This window comes from Coregonus clupeaformis, unplaced genomic scaffold (assembly GCF_020615455.1).
Source record: "Coregonus clupeaformis isolate EN_2021a unplaced genomic scaffold, ASM2061545v1 scaf0350, whole genome shotgun sequence".
In the NCBI taxonomy this organism is placed as follows: Eukaryota; Metazoa; Chordata; class Actinopteri; order Salmoniformes; family Salmonidae; genus Coregonus; species Coregonus clupeaformis.
The window spans coordinates 377,904-390,000 of record NW_025533805.1 but is presented as its reverse complement, the minus strand read 5'-3'; the positions used below and the strand labels follow the sequence as shown (position 1 = coordinate 390,000).

The following is a 12,097-nucleotide window of genomic DNA, read 5'->3' as shown; positions in this document are numbered from 1 at the left end:
ACTCCGGACGCTTTATCTGGACATGGTTCATCAACATCTTCAACAGCCGAAGCTAAGTAGTAACATTAACATGATGTCTTCTAATTGCAGTCGCTGTACTCGCTGTACTCATAATATACAGGAGAATTCTCGCCTTACGGCGAGAATAGCTGTGCTACAAGCCCAGCTTCAGACGCAATCGTTAGGCAAGGGTAATATCAGTGTAGGAAAGGAAGAAACAGCGTCTGTGCCACCAGTAAGTACAGACAGTAATGTTAGTATAAATCCCCCGCACAGTCCCCGCGGCCGGACAACTTTCTCATGGCTTCTGGAGGGAAATACTGTTGGAATGCTCAACCGGTGTCGCTCATTCAGCCGACAGAAACCTTCAACCGGTTTTCCCCATTATGTAGCGAGTCGGAGTCTGAGTCTGAGTCTTCTCTAGTCTCTACTCCTCCCGTTACGGGGTCTGAGACTCCGAAGGCTCCCACCATTAGCTCTGACAAATTGAAAACCCTAGTCATTGGCGACTCCATTACCCGCAGTATTAGACTTAAAACGAATCACCCAGCGATCATACACTGTTTACCAGGGGGCAGGGCTACCGACGTTAAGGCTAATCTAAAGATGGTGCTGGCTAAAGCTAAAACTGGCGAGTGTAGAGAGTATAGAGATATTGTTATCCACGTCGGCACCAACGATGTTAGGATGAAACAGTCAGAGGTCACCAAGTGCAACATAGCTTCAGCGTGTAAATCAGCTAGAAAGATGTGTCGGCATCGAGTAATTGTCTCTGGCCCCCTCCCAGTTAGGGGAAGTGACGAGCTCTACAGCAGAGTCTCAGCACTCAATCGCTGGTTGAAAACTGTTTTCTGCCCCTCCCAAAAGATAACATTTGTGGATAATTGGCCCTCTTTCTGGGACTCACCCACAAACAGGATCAAGCCTGACCTGCTGAGGAGTGACGGACTCCATCCTAACTGGAGGGGTGCTCTCCTCTTATCTACCAACATAGATAGGGCTCTAACTCCTCTAGCCCCACAGTGAAATAGGGTGCAGGCCAGGCGGCAGGCTGTTAGCCAACCTGCCAGCTTAGTGGAGTCTGCCAATAGCATAGTCAGTGTAGTCAGCTCAGCCATACCCATTGAGACTGTGTCTGTGCCTCGACCTAGGTTGGGCAAAACTAAACATGGTGGTGTTCACCCTAGCAATCTTATTAGGATAAAGACCTCCTCCATTCCTGCCATTATTGAAAGAGATCGTGATACCTCACATCTCAAAATAGGGTTACTTAATGTTAGATCCCTCACTTCAAAGGCAGTCATAGTCAATGAACTAATCACTGATCATAATCTTGATGTGATTGGCCTGACTGAAACATGGCTTAAGCCTGATGAATTTGCTGTGTTAAATGAGGCCTCACCTCCTGGTTACACTAGTGACCATATTCCCCGTGCATCCCGCAAAGGCGGAGGTGTTGCTAACATTTACGATAGCAAATTTCAATTTACAAAAAAAAAAATGAAAATGACGTTTTCATCTTTCGAGCTTCTAGTCATGAAATCTATGCAGCCTACTCAATCACTTTTTATAGCTACTGTTTACAGGCCTCCTGGGCCATATACAGCGTTCCTCTCTGAGTTTCCTGAATTCCTATCAGACCTTGTAGTCATAGCAGATCATATTCTAATTTTTGGTGATTTTAATATTCACATGGAGAAGTCCACAGACCCACTCCAAAAGTCTTTCGGAGCCATTATCGACTCAGTGGGTTTTGTCCAACATGTCTCTGGACCTACTCACTGCCACAGTCATACTCTGGACCTAGTTTTGTCCCATGGAATAAATGTTGTAGATCTTAATGTTTTTCCACAAAATCCTGGACTATCGGACCACCATTTTATTACGTTTGCAATCGCAACAAATAATCTGCTCAGACCCCAACCAAGGAGCATCAAAAGTCGTACTATAAATTCTCAGACAACACAAAAATTCATTGATGCCCTTCCAGACTCCTTCTGCCTACCCAAGGACGTCAGAGGACAAAAATCAGTTAACCACTTAACTGAGGAACTCAATTTAACCTTGCGCAATACCCTAGATGCAGTTGCACCCCTAAAAACGAAAAACATTTGTCATAAGAAACTAGCTCCCTGGTATACAGAAAATACCCGAGCTTTGAAGCAAGCTTCCAGGAAATTGGAACGGAAATGGCGCCACACCAAACTGGAAGTCTTCCGACTAGCTTGGAAAGACAGTACCGTGCAGTACCGAAGAGCCCTCACTGCTGCTCGATCATCCTACTTTTCCAAATTAATCGAGGAAAATAAGAACAATCCAAAATTTCTTTTTGATACTGTTGCAAAGCTAACTAAAAGCAGCATTCCCCAAGAGAGGATGGTTTTCACTTCAGCAGTGATAAATTCATGAACTTCTTTGAGGAAAAGATCATGACCATTAGAAAGCAAATTACGGACTCCTCTTTGAATCTGCGTATTCCTCCAGGGCTTAGCTGTCCTGGATCTGCACAGCTCTGCGAGGGCCTGGGATCGGGAGAGACACTTAAGTGTTTTAGTACTATATCTCTTGACACAATGATGAAAATAATCATGGCCTCTAAACCTTCAAGCTGCATACTGGATCCTATTCCTACTAAACTGCTGAAGGAGCTGCTTCCTGTGCTTGGCCCTCCTATGTTGAACATAATAAACAGCTCTCTATCCACCGGATGTGTACCAAACTCACTAAAAGTGGCAGTGATAAAGCCTCTCTTGAAAAGCCAAACCTTGACCCGGAAAATATAAAAACTATCGGCCTATATCGAATCTTCCATTCCTCTCAAAAATTTTAGAAAAAGCTGTTGCGCAGCAACTCACTGCCTTTCTGAAGACAAACAATGTATACGAAATGCTTCAGTCTGGTTTTAGACCCCATCATAGCACTGAGACTGCACTTGTGAAGGTGGTAAATGACCTTTTAATGGCGTCAGACCGAGGCTCTGCATCTGTCCTCGTGCTACTAGACCTTAGTGCTGCCTTTGACACCATCGATCACCACATTCTTTTGGAGAGACTGGAAACCCAAATTGGTCTACACGGACAAGTTCTGGCCTGGTTTAGATCCTACCTGTCGGAAAGATATCAGTTTGTCTCTGTGAATGGTCTGTCCTCCGACAAATCAACTGTACATTTCGGTGTTCCTCAAGGTTCCGTTTTAGGACCACTATTGTTTTCACTATATATTTTACCTCTTGGGGATGTTATTCGAAAACATAATGTTAACTTTCACTGCTATGCGGATGACACACAGCTGTACATTTCAATGAAGCATGGTGAAGCCCCAAAATTGCCCTCGCTAGAAGCCTGTGTTTCAGACATAAGGAAGTGGATGGCTGAAAACTTTTTACTTTTAAACTCGGACAAAACAGAGATGCTTGTTCTAGGTCCCAAGAAACAAAGAGATCTTCTGTTAAATCTGACAATTCATCTTGATGGTTGTAAAGTCGTCTCAAATAAAACTGTGAAGGACCTAGGCGTTACTCTTGACCCTGATCTCTCTTTTGACGAACATATCAAGACTGTTTCAAGGACAGCTTTTTTCCATCTACGTAACATTGCAAAAATCAGAAATTTTCTGTCCAAAAATGATGCAGAAAAATTAATCCATGCATTTGTTACTTCTAGATTAGACTACTGCAATGCTCTATTTTCCGGCTACCCGGATAAAGCACTAAATAAACTTCAGTTAGTGCTAAATACGGCTGCTAGAATCCTGACTAGAACCAAGAAATTTGATCATATTACTCCAGTGCTAGCTTCCCTACACTGGCTTCCTGTTAAGGCAAGGGCTGATTTCAAGGTTTTACTGTTAACCTATAAAGCGTTACATGGGCTTGCTCCTACCTATCTTTCCGAGTTGGTCCTGCCGTACATACCAATACGTACGCTACGGTCACAAGACGCAGGCCTCCTAATTGTCCCTAGAATTTCTAAGCAAACAGCGGGAGGCAGGGCTTTCTCCTATAGATCTCCATTTTTATGGAACAGTCTGCCTACCCATGTGAGAGACGCAGACTCGGTCTCAACCTTTAAGTCTTTACTGAAGACTTATCTCTTCAGTAGGTCATATGATTGAGTGTAGTCTGGCCCAGGAGTGTGAAGGTGAACGGAAAGGCTGGAGCAACGAACAGCCCTTGCTGTCTCTGCCGGGCCGGTTCCCCTCTCCACTGGGGTTCTCTGCCTCTAACCCTGTTGCAGGGGCTGAGTCACTGGCTTGCTGGTGCTCTTTCATGCCGTCCCTGGGAGGGGTGCGTCACTTGAGTGGGTTGAGTTACTGACGTGATCTTCCTGTCTGGGTTGGCGCCCCCCCCTTGGTTTGTGCTGTGGTGGAGACCTCTGTGGGCTATACTCGGCCTTGTCTCAGGATTGTAAGTTGGTGGTTGGGGATATCCCTCTAGTGGTGCGGGGGCTGTGCTTTGGCGGAGTGGGTGGGGTTATATCCTTCCTGTTTGGCCCTGTCCGGGGTTTCTTCGGATGGGGCCACAGTGTCTCCGGACCGCTCCTGTCTCAGCCTCCAGTATTTATGCTGCAGTAGTTTATGTGTCGGGGGGCTGGGGTTAGTTGGTTATACCTGGAGTACTTCTCCTGTCTTATCCAGTGTCCTGTGTGAATTTAAGTATGCTCTCTCTAATTCTCTCGTTCTCTCTTTCTCTCTGAGAACCTGAGCCCTAGGACCATACGTCAGGACTACCGGGCATGATGACACCTTGCTGTCCCCAGTCCGCCTGGCCTTGCTGCTATTCCAGTTTCAACTGTTCTGCCTGCGGCTACGAAACCCCTACCTGTCCCAGACCTGCTGTTTTCAACTCTAAATGATCGGCTATGAAAAGCCAACTGAGAGACCTGAGCCCTAGGACCATACGTCGGGACTACCGGCCGTGGTGACTCCTTGCTGTCCCCAGTCCGCCTGGCCTTGCTGCTATTCCAGTTTAAACTGTTCTGCCTGCGGTTATGGAACCCCTACCTGTCCCAGACCTGCTGTTTTAAACTCTAATGATCGGCTATGAAAAGCCAACTGAGATTTATTCCTGATTATTATTTGACCATGCTTGTCACTTATGAACATTTTTGAACATCTTGGCATGGTTCTGTTATAATCTCCACCCGGCACAGCCAGAAGAGGACTGGCCACCCCTCATAGCCTGGTTCCTCTCTAGGTTTCTTCCTTAGGTTTTGCCTTTTAGGGAGTTTTTCCTAGCCACCGTGCTTCTACACCTGCATTACTAGCTGTTTGGGGTTTTAGGCTGGGTTTCTGTACAGCACTTCGAGATATTAGCTGATGTAAGAAGGGCTATATAAAATAAAATTGATTGATTGATTGACCCATGGTGTTTCCTATTCTCTACCCTCTATTGAAATACACCCATGGTGTTTCCTATCTCTATTGAAATACACCCATGGTGTTTCCTATCTCTATTGAAATACACCCATGGTGTTTCCTATCCTCTACTGAAATACACCCATGGTGTTTCCTATCTCTATTGAAATACACCCATGGTGTTTCCTATCCTTTATTGAAATACACCCATGGTGTTTCCTATCTCTATTGAAATACACCCATGGTGTTTCCTATCTCTATTGAAATACACCCATGGTGTTTCCTATCCTCTACTGAAATACACCCATGGTGTTTCCTATCCTCTATTGAAATACACCCATGGTGTTTCCTATCTCTATTGAAATACACCCATGGTGTTTCCTATCCTCTATTGAAATACACCCATGGTGTTTCCTATCTCTATTGAAATACACCCGTGGTGTTTCCTATCTCTATTGAAATACACCCATGGTGTTTCCTATCCTCTATTGAAATACACCCATGGTGTTTCCTATCCTCTATTGAAATACACCCATGGTGTTTCCTATCCTCTATTGAAATACACCCATGGTATTCCTATCCTCTACTGAAATACACCCATGGTATTCCTATCCTCTATTTTACAGCAGTTTGTTTTTACAGAGACCATGGTGCTGACCATATGGCCTTTGGTCCTAGTTCCAAAAGCCTGTAGTCAAAAGCAAAAATGTGTTCACCCCGTCTCCCATCTCCTCCCCCTTCCTCCCCCTTCCTCCCCTCTTCCTCAGCTTGGTTCAGTATGTGGTGTGGTGGTGAAATATTCAGGGAAATGTTGGTAACGGGTTCTCTACTGCTGCTCTGGGTGTCAGCTGTTTTCAGGTTGTGGTAAAGACCTTCCCATCAAGCAGCGTGGAATCCTGTGGAATAAGGTCTTCAGTCTTCAGTACTGCTTCCTGTGACCCCTAACCACTGACCTCTAACCCTCTGTTCCCATGGTGACTGGTCTCTCTTGGGACTATGTTTATTTGGTGTTTGGTGAATTTTCTCTTGGAGCATTTGGTTTATGAACTGAGATTTATTCCTGATTATTATTTGACCATGCTTATCACTTATGAACATTTTTGAACATCTTGGCATGGTTCTGTTATAACCTCCACCCGGCACAGCCAGAAGAGGACTGGCCACCCTCATAGCCTGGTTCCTCTCTAGGTTTCTTCCTAGGTTTTGCCTTTCTAGGGAGTTTTTCCTAGCCACCGTGCTTCTACACCTGCATTACTAGCTGTTTGGGGTTTTAGGCTGGGTTTCTGTACAGCACTTCGAGATATTAGCTGATGTAAGAAGGGCTATATAAAATAAAATTGATTGATTGATTGATTGATGAAATCTCTCTGTTCCTCTCTCTCCATCCCTCTCTCCTCTCCTCTTCCCCTCCTCTCCAGACGGCTGGTATAAACACTACGGATAAGGAACTAGAGATCCTCTTCCTTACCAATGTGTCTTTAGAGGATGCAGGAGAGTATACTTGTCTAGCAGTGAACTCTATTGGGTACGCTTACCACTCTGCTTGGCTCACCGTGCTCCCAGGTATATCCCCCTCGCTCTCTCTCTCTCCTCTCCTCCCCTCCCCTCTAAGGACATGTCATAACTGTTGACTGTTGAATCTCAGAACTGCTGTTTGCTGTTTGTTGAATGCAAGCATATCTGTGTCTGAAGCTGTCCACAAATGTAACTTTGAAATAAGATGAAGCGATTTAAACCGGTCATGAAGATGATTTTGTAATTCACTCAGTCGCACAACATTATTCGGTATCAGCACCTCAGAGATGATTGTAGTGTAGGAACTTCAGTATGGGTGTTGATGAATACTGCATGTAACAGGTCAGCCATGCTGTTTCCATGTTGTTGCCCTTATATTTAGAGACTAAACTATGTCCCCCAGCCTCCTAGAGACTGAACTATGTCCCCCAGCCTCCTAGAGACGGAACTATGTCCCCCAGCCTCCTAGAGACTGAACTATGTCCCCCAGCCTCCTAGAGACTGAACTATGTCCCCCAGCCTCCTAGAGACTGAACTATGTCCCCCAGCCTCCTAGAGACTGAACTATGTTCCCCAGCCTCCTAGACTGAACTATGTCCCCCAGTCTCCTAGACTGAACTATGTCCCCCAGTCTCCTAGAGACTGAACTATGTCCCCCAACCTCCTAGACTGAACTATGTCCCCCAGCCTCCTAGACTGAACTATGTCCCCCAGCCTCCTACAGACTGAACTATGTCCCCCAGCCTCCTAGAGACTGAACTATGTCCCCCAGCCTCCTAGAGACTGAACTATGTCCCCCAGCCACCTAGACTGAACTATGTCCCCCAGCCTCCTAGACTGAACCATGTCCCCCAGCCTCATAGAGACTGAACTATGTCCCCCAGCCTCATAGAGACTGAACTATGTCCCCCAGCCACCTAGACTGAACTATGTCCCCCAGCCTCCTAGACTGAACTATGTCCCCCAGCCTCCTAGAGACTGAACTATGTCCCCCAGCCTCCTAGAGACTGAACTATGTTCCCCAGCCTCCTAGACTGAACTATGTCCCCCAGTCTCCTAGACTGAACTATGTCCCCCAGTCTCCTAGAGACTGAACTATGTCCCCCAACCTCCTAGACTGAACTATGTCCCCCAGCCTCCTAGACTGAACTATGTCCCCCAGTCTCCTAGAGACTGAACTATGTCCCCCAACCTCCTAGACTGAACTATGTCCCCCAACCTCCTAGAGACTGAACTATGTCCCCCAGCCTCCTAGAGACTGAACTATGTTCCCCAGCCTCCTAGAGACTGAACTATGTCCCCCAGCCTCCTAGACTGAACTATGTCCCCCAGCCTCCTAGAGACTGAACTATGTCCCCCAGCCTCCTAGACTGAACTATGTCCCCCAGCCTCATAGAGACTGAACTATGTCCCCCAGCCTCCTAGAGACTGAACTATGTCCCCCAGCCTCATAGAGACTAAACGATGTCCCCCAGCCTCCTAGAGACTGAATTATGTCCCCCAGCCTCCTAGAGACTGAACTATGTCCCCCAGCCTCCTAGAGACTGAACTATGTCCCCCAGCCTCCTAGAGACTGAACTATGTCCCCCAGCCTCCTAGAGACTGAACTATGTCCCCCAGCCTCCTAGAGACTGAACTATGTCCCCCAGCCTCCTAGAGACTGAACTATGTCCCCCAGCCCCCTAGACTGAACTATGTCCCCCAGCCTCCTAGACTGGACTATGTCCCCCAGTCTCCTAGACTGAACTATGTCCCCAGCCTCCTAGACTGAACTATGTCCCCCAGTCTCCTAGAGACTGAACTATGTCCCCCAGTCTCCTAGAGACTGAACTATGTCCCCCAGCCTCCTAGAGACTGAACTATGTCCCCCAGCCTCCTAGACTGAACTATGTCCCCCAACCTCCTAGAGACTGAACTATGTCCCCCAGCCTCCTAGAGACTGAACTATGTTCCCCAGCCTCCTAGACTGAACTATGTCCCCCAGTCTCCTAGAGACTGAACTATGTCCCCCAACCTCCTAGACTGAACTATGTCCCCCCAACCTCCTAGAGACTCGGACTATGTCCCCCAGCCTCCTAGGGAGACTGAACTATGTCCCCCAGCCTCCTAGACTGAACTATGTCCCCCAGCCTCCTAGACTGAACTATGTCCCCCAGCCTCCTAGACTGAACTATGTCCCCCAACCTCCTAGACTGGACTATGTCCCCCAGCCTCCTAGAGACTGAACTATGTCCCCCAGCCTCCTAGAGACTGAACTATGTCCTCCAGCCTCCTAGACTGAACTATGTCCCCCAGCCTCATAGAGACTGAACTATGTCCCCCAGCCTCCTAGAGACTGAACTATGTCCCCCAGCCTCATAGAGACTAAACGATGTCCCCCAGCCTCCTAGAGACTGAACTATGTCCCCCAGCCTCCTAGAGACTGAACTATGTCCCCCAGCCTCCTAGAGACTGAACTATGTCCCCCAGCCACCTAGAGACTGAACTATGTCCCCCAGCCTCCTAGAGACTGAACTATGTCCCCCAGCCTCCTAGACTGAACTATGTCCCCCAGCCTCCTAGACTGGACTATGTCCCCCAGTCTCCTAGACTGAACTATGTCCCCCAGCCTCCTAGACTGAACTATGTCCCCCAGTCTCATAGAGACTGAACTATGTCCCCCAGTCTCCTAGAGACTGAACTATGTCCCCCAGCCTCCTAGACTGGACTATGTCCCCCAGCCTCCTAGAGACTAAACTATGTCCCCCAGTCTCCTAGACTGAACTATGTCCCCCAGCCTCCTAGACTGAACTATGTCCCCCAGCCTCCTAGAGACTGAACTATGTCCCCCAGCCTCCTAGAGACTGAACTATGTCCCCCAGCCTCCTAGAGACTGAACTATGTCCCCCAGCCTCCTAGAGACTGAACTATGTCCCCCAGCCCCCTAGACTGAACTATGTCCCCCAGCCCCCTAGAGACTGAACTATGTCCCCCAGCCTCCTAGAGGCTGAACTATGTCCCCCAGCCTCCTAGAGACTGAACTATGTCCCCCAGCCTCCTAGAGACTGAACTATGTCCCCCAGCCCCCTAGACTGAACTATGTCCCCAGCCCCCTAGAGACTAAACGATGTCCCCCAGCCTCCTAGAGACTGAACTATGTCCCCCAGCCCCCTAGAGACTGAACTATGTCCCCCAGCCTCCTAGAGACTGAACTATGTCCCCCAACCTCCTAGAGACTGAACTATGTCCCCCAGCCTCCTAGAGACTGAACTATGTCCCCCAGCCTCCTAGACTGAACTATGTCCCCCAGCCCCCTAGACTGAACTATGTCCCCCAGCCCCCTAGAGACTGAACTATGTCCCCCAGCCTCCTAGACTGAACTATGTCCCCCAGCCTCCTAGACTGAACTATGTCCCCCAGCCCCCTAGACTGAACTATGTCCCCCAGCCCCCTAGAGACTGAACTATGTCCCCCAGCCTCCTAAAGGCTGAACTATGTCCCCCAGCCTCCTAGACTGAACTATGTCCCCCAGCCACCTAGACTGAACTATGTCCCCCAGCCTCCTAGACTGAACTATGTCCCCCAGCCTCCTAGAGACTGAACTATGTCCCCCAGCCTCCTAGAGACTGAACTATGTCCCCCAGCCTCCTAGAGACTGAACTATGTCCCCCAGCCTCCTAGAGACTGAACTATGTTCCCCAGCCTCCTAGACTGAACTATGTCCCCCAGCCTCCTAGACTGAACTATGTCCCCCAGCCTCCTAGAGACTGAACTATGTCCCCCAGCCCCCTAGAGACTGAACTATGTCCCCCAGCCTCCTAGAGACTGAACTATGTCCCCCACCCCCCTAGAGACTGAACTATGTCCCCCAGCCTCCTAGAGACTGAACTATGTCCCCCAGCCTCCTAGAGACTGAACTATGTCCCCCAGCCTCCTAGAGACTGAACTATGTCCCCCAGCCCCCTAGACTGAACTATGTCCCCCAGCCTCCTAGACTGAACTATGTCCCCCAGCCTCCTAGACTGAACTATGTCCCCCAGCCTCCTAGACTGAACTATGTCCCCCAGCCTCCTAGAGACTGAACTATGTCCCCCAGCCCCCTAGACTGAACTATGTCCCCCCAGCCTCCTAGACTGGACTATGTCCCCCAGTCTCCCTAGACTGAACTATGTCCCCCAGCCTCCTAGACTGAACTATGTCCCCCAGCCTCCCTAGAGACTGAACTATGTCCCCCAGCCTCCTAGAGACTGAACTATGTCCCCCAGCCCCCTAGACTGAACTATGTCCCCCAGCCTCCTAGACTGAACTATGTCCCCCAGCCTCCTAGACTGAACTATGTCCCCCAGCCTCCTAGACTGAACTATGTCCCCCAGCCTCCTAGAGACTGAACTATGTCCCCCAGCCCCCTAGACTGAACTATGTCCCCCAGCCTCCTAGACTGGACTATGTCCCCCAGTCTCCTAGACTGAACTATGTCCCCCAGCCTCCTAGACTGAACTATGTCCCCCAGTCTCCTAGAGACTGAACTATGTCCCCCAGTCTCCTAGAGACTGAACTATGTCCCCCAGCCTCCTAGACTGGACTATGTCCCCCAGCCTCCTAGAGACTAAACTATGTCCCCCAGTCTCCTAGACTGAACTATGTCCCCCAGCCTCCTAGAGACTGAACTATGTCCCCCAGCCTCCTAGAGGCTGAACTATGTCCCCCAGCCTCCTAGAGACTGAACTATGTCCCCCAGCCTCCTAGAGACTGAACTATGTCCCCCAGCCTCCTAGAGACTGAACTATGTCCCCCAGCCCCCTAGACTGAACTATGTCCCCCAGCCCCTTAGAGACTGAACTATGTCCCCCAGCCTCCTAGAGGCTGAACTATGTCCCCCAGCCTCCTAGAGACTGAACTATGTCCCCCAGCCTCCTAGACTGAACTATGTCCCCCAGCCACCTAGACTGAACTATGTCCCCCAGCCTCCTAGACTGAACTATGTCCCCCAGCCTCCTAGAGACTGAACTATGTCCCCCAGCATCCTAGAGACTGAACTATGTCCCCCAGCCCCCTAGAGACTGAACTATGTCCCCCAGCCTCCTAGAGACTGAACTATGTCCCCCAGCCTCCTAGAGACTGAACTATGTTCCCCAGCCTCCTAGACTGAACTATGTCCCCCAGCCTCCTAGAGACTGAACTATGTCCCCCAGCCTCCTAGAGTCTGAACTATGTCCCCCAGCCTCCTAGAGACTGAACTATGTCCCCC

General features: G+C 49.0%; 1 protein-coding gene across 1 annotated transcript in view; it reads left to right on the top strand.

Moving 5' to 3' along the window:
- Positions 1 to 12,097, top strand: part of LOC121556697 (fibroblast growth factor receptor 3) — a gene marked incomplete at its 5' end in the record, with an annotated part of 202,654 nt that overhangs the window by 25,582 nt on the left and 164,975 nt on the right. The window contains one exon of the mRNA XM_045215005.1: positions 6,774 to 6,918. Within this exon, the coding sequence (XP_045070940.1) occupies positions 6,774 to 6,918 (145 nt within the window). The remainder of the gene's footprint in view (positions 1 to 6,773; positions 6,919 to 12,097) is intronic.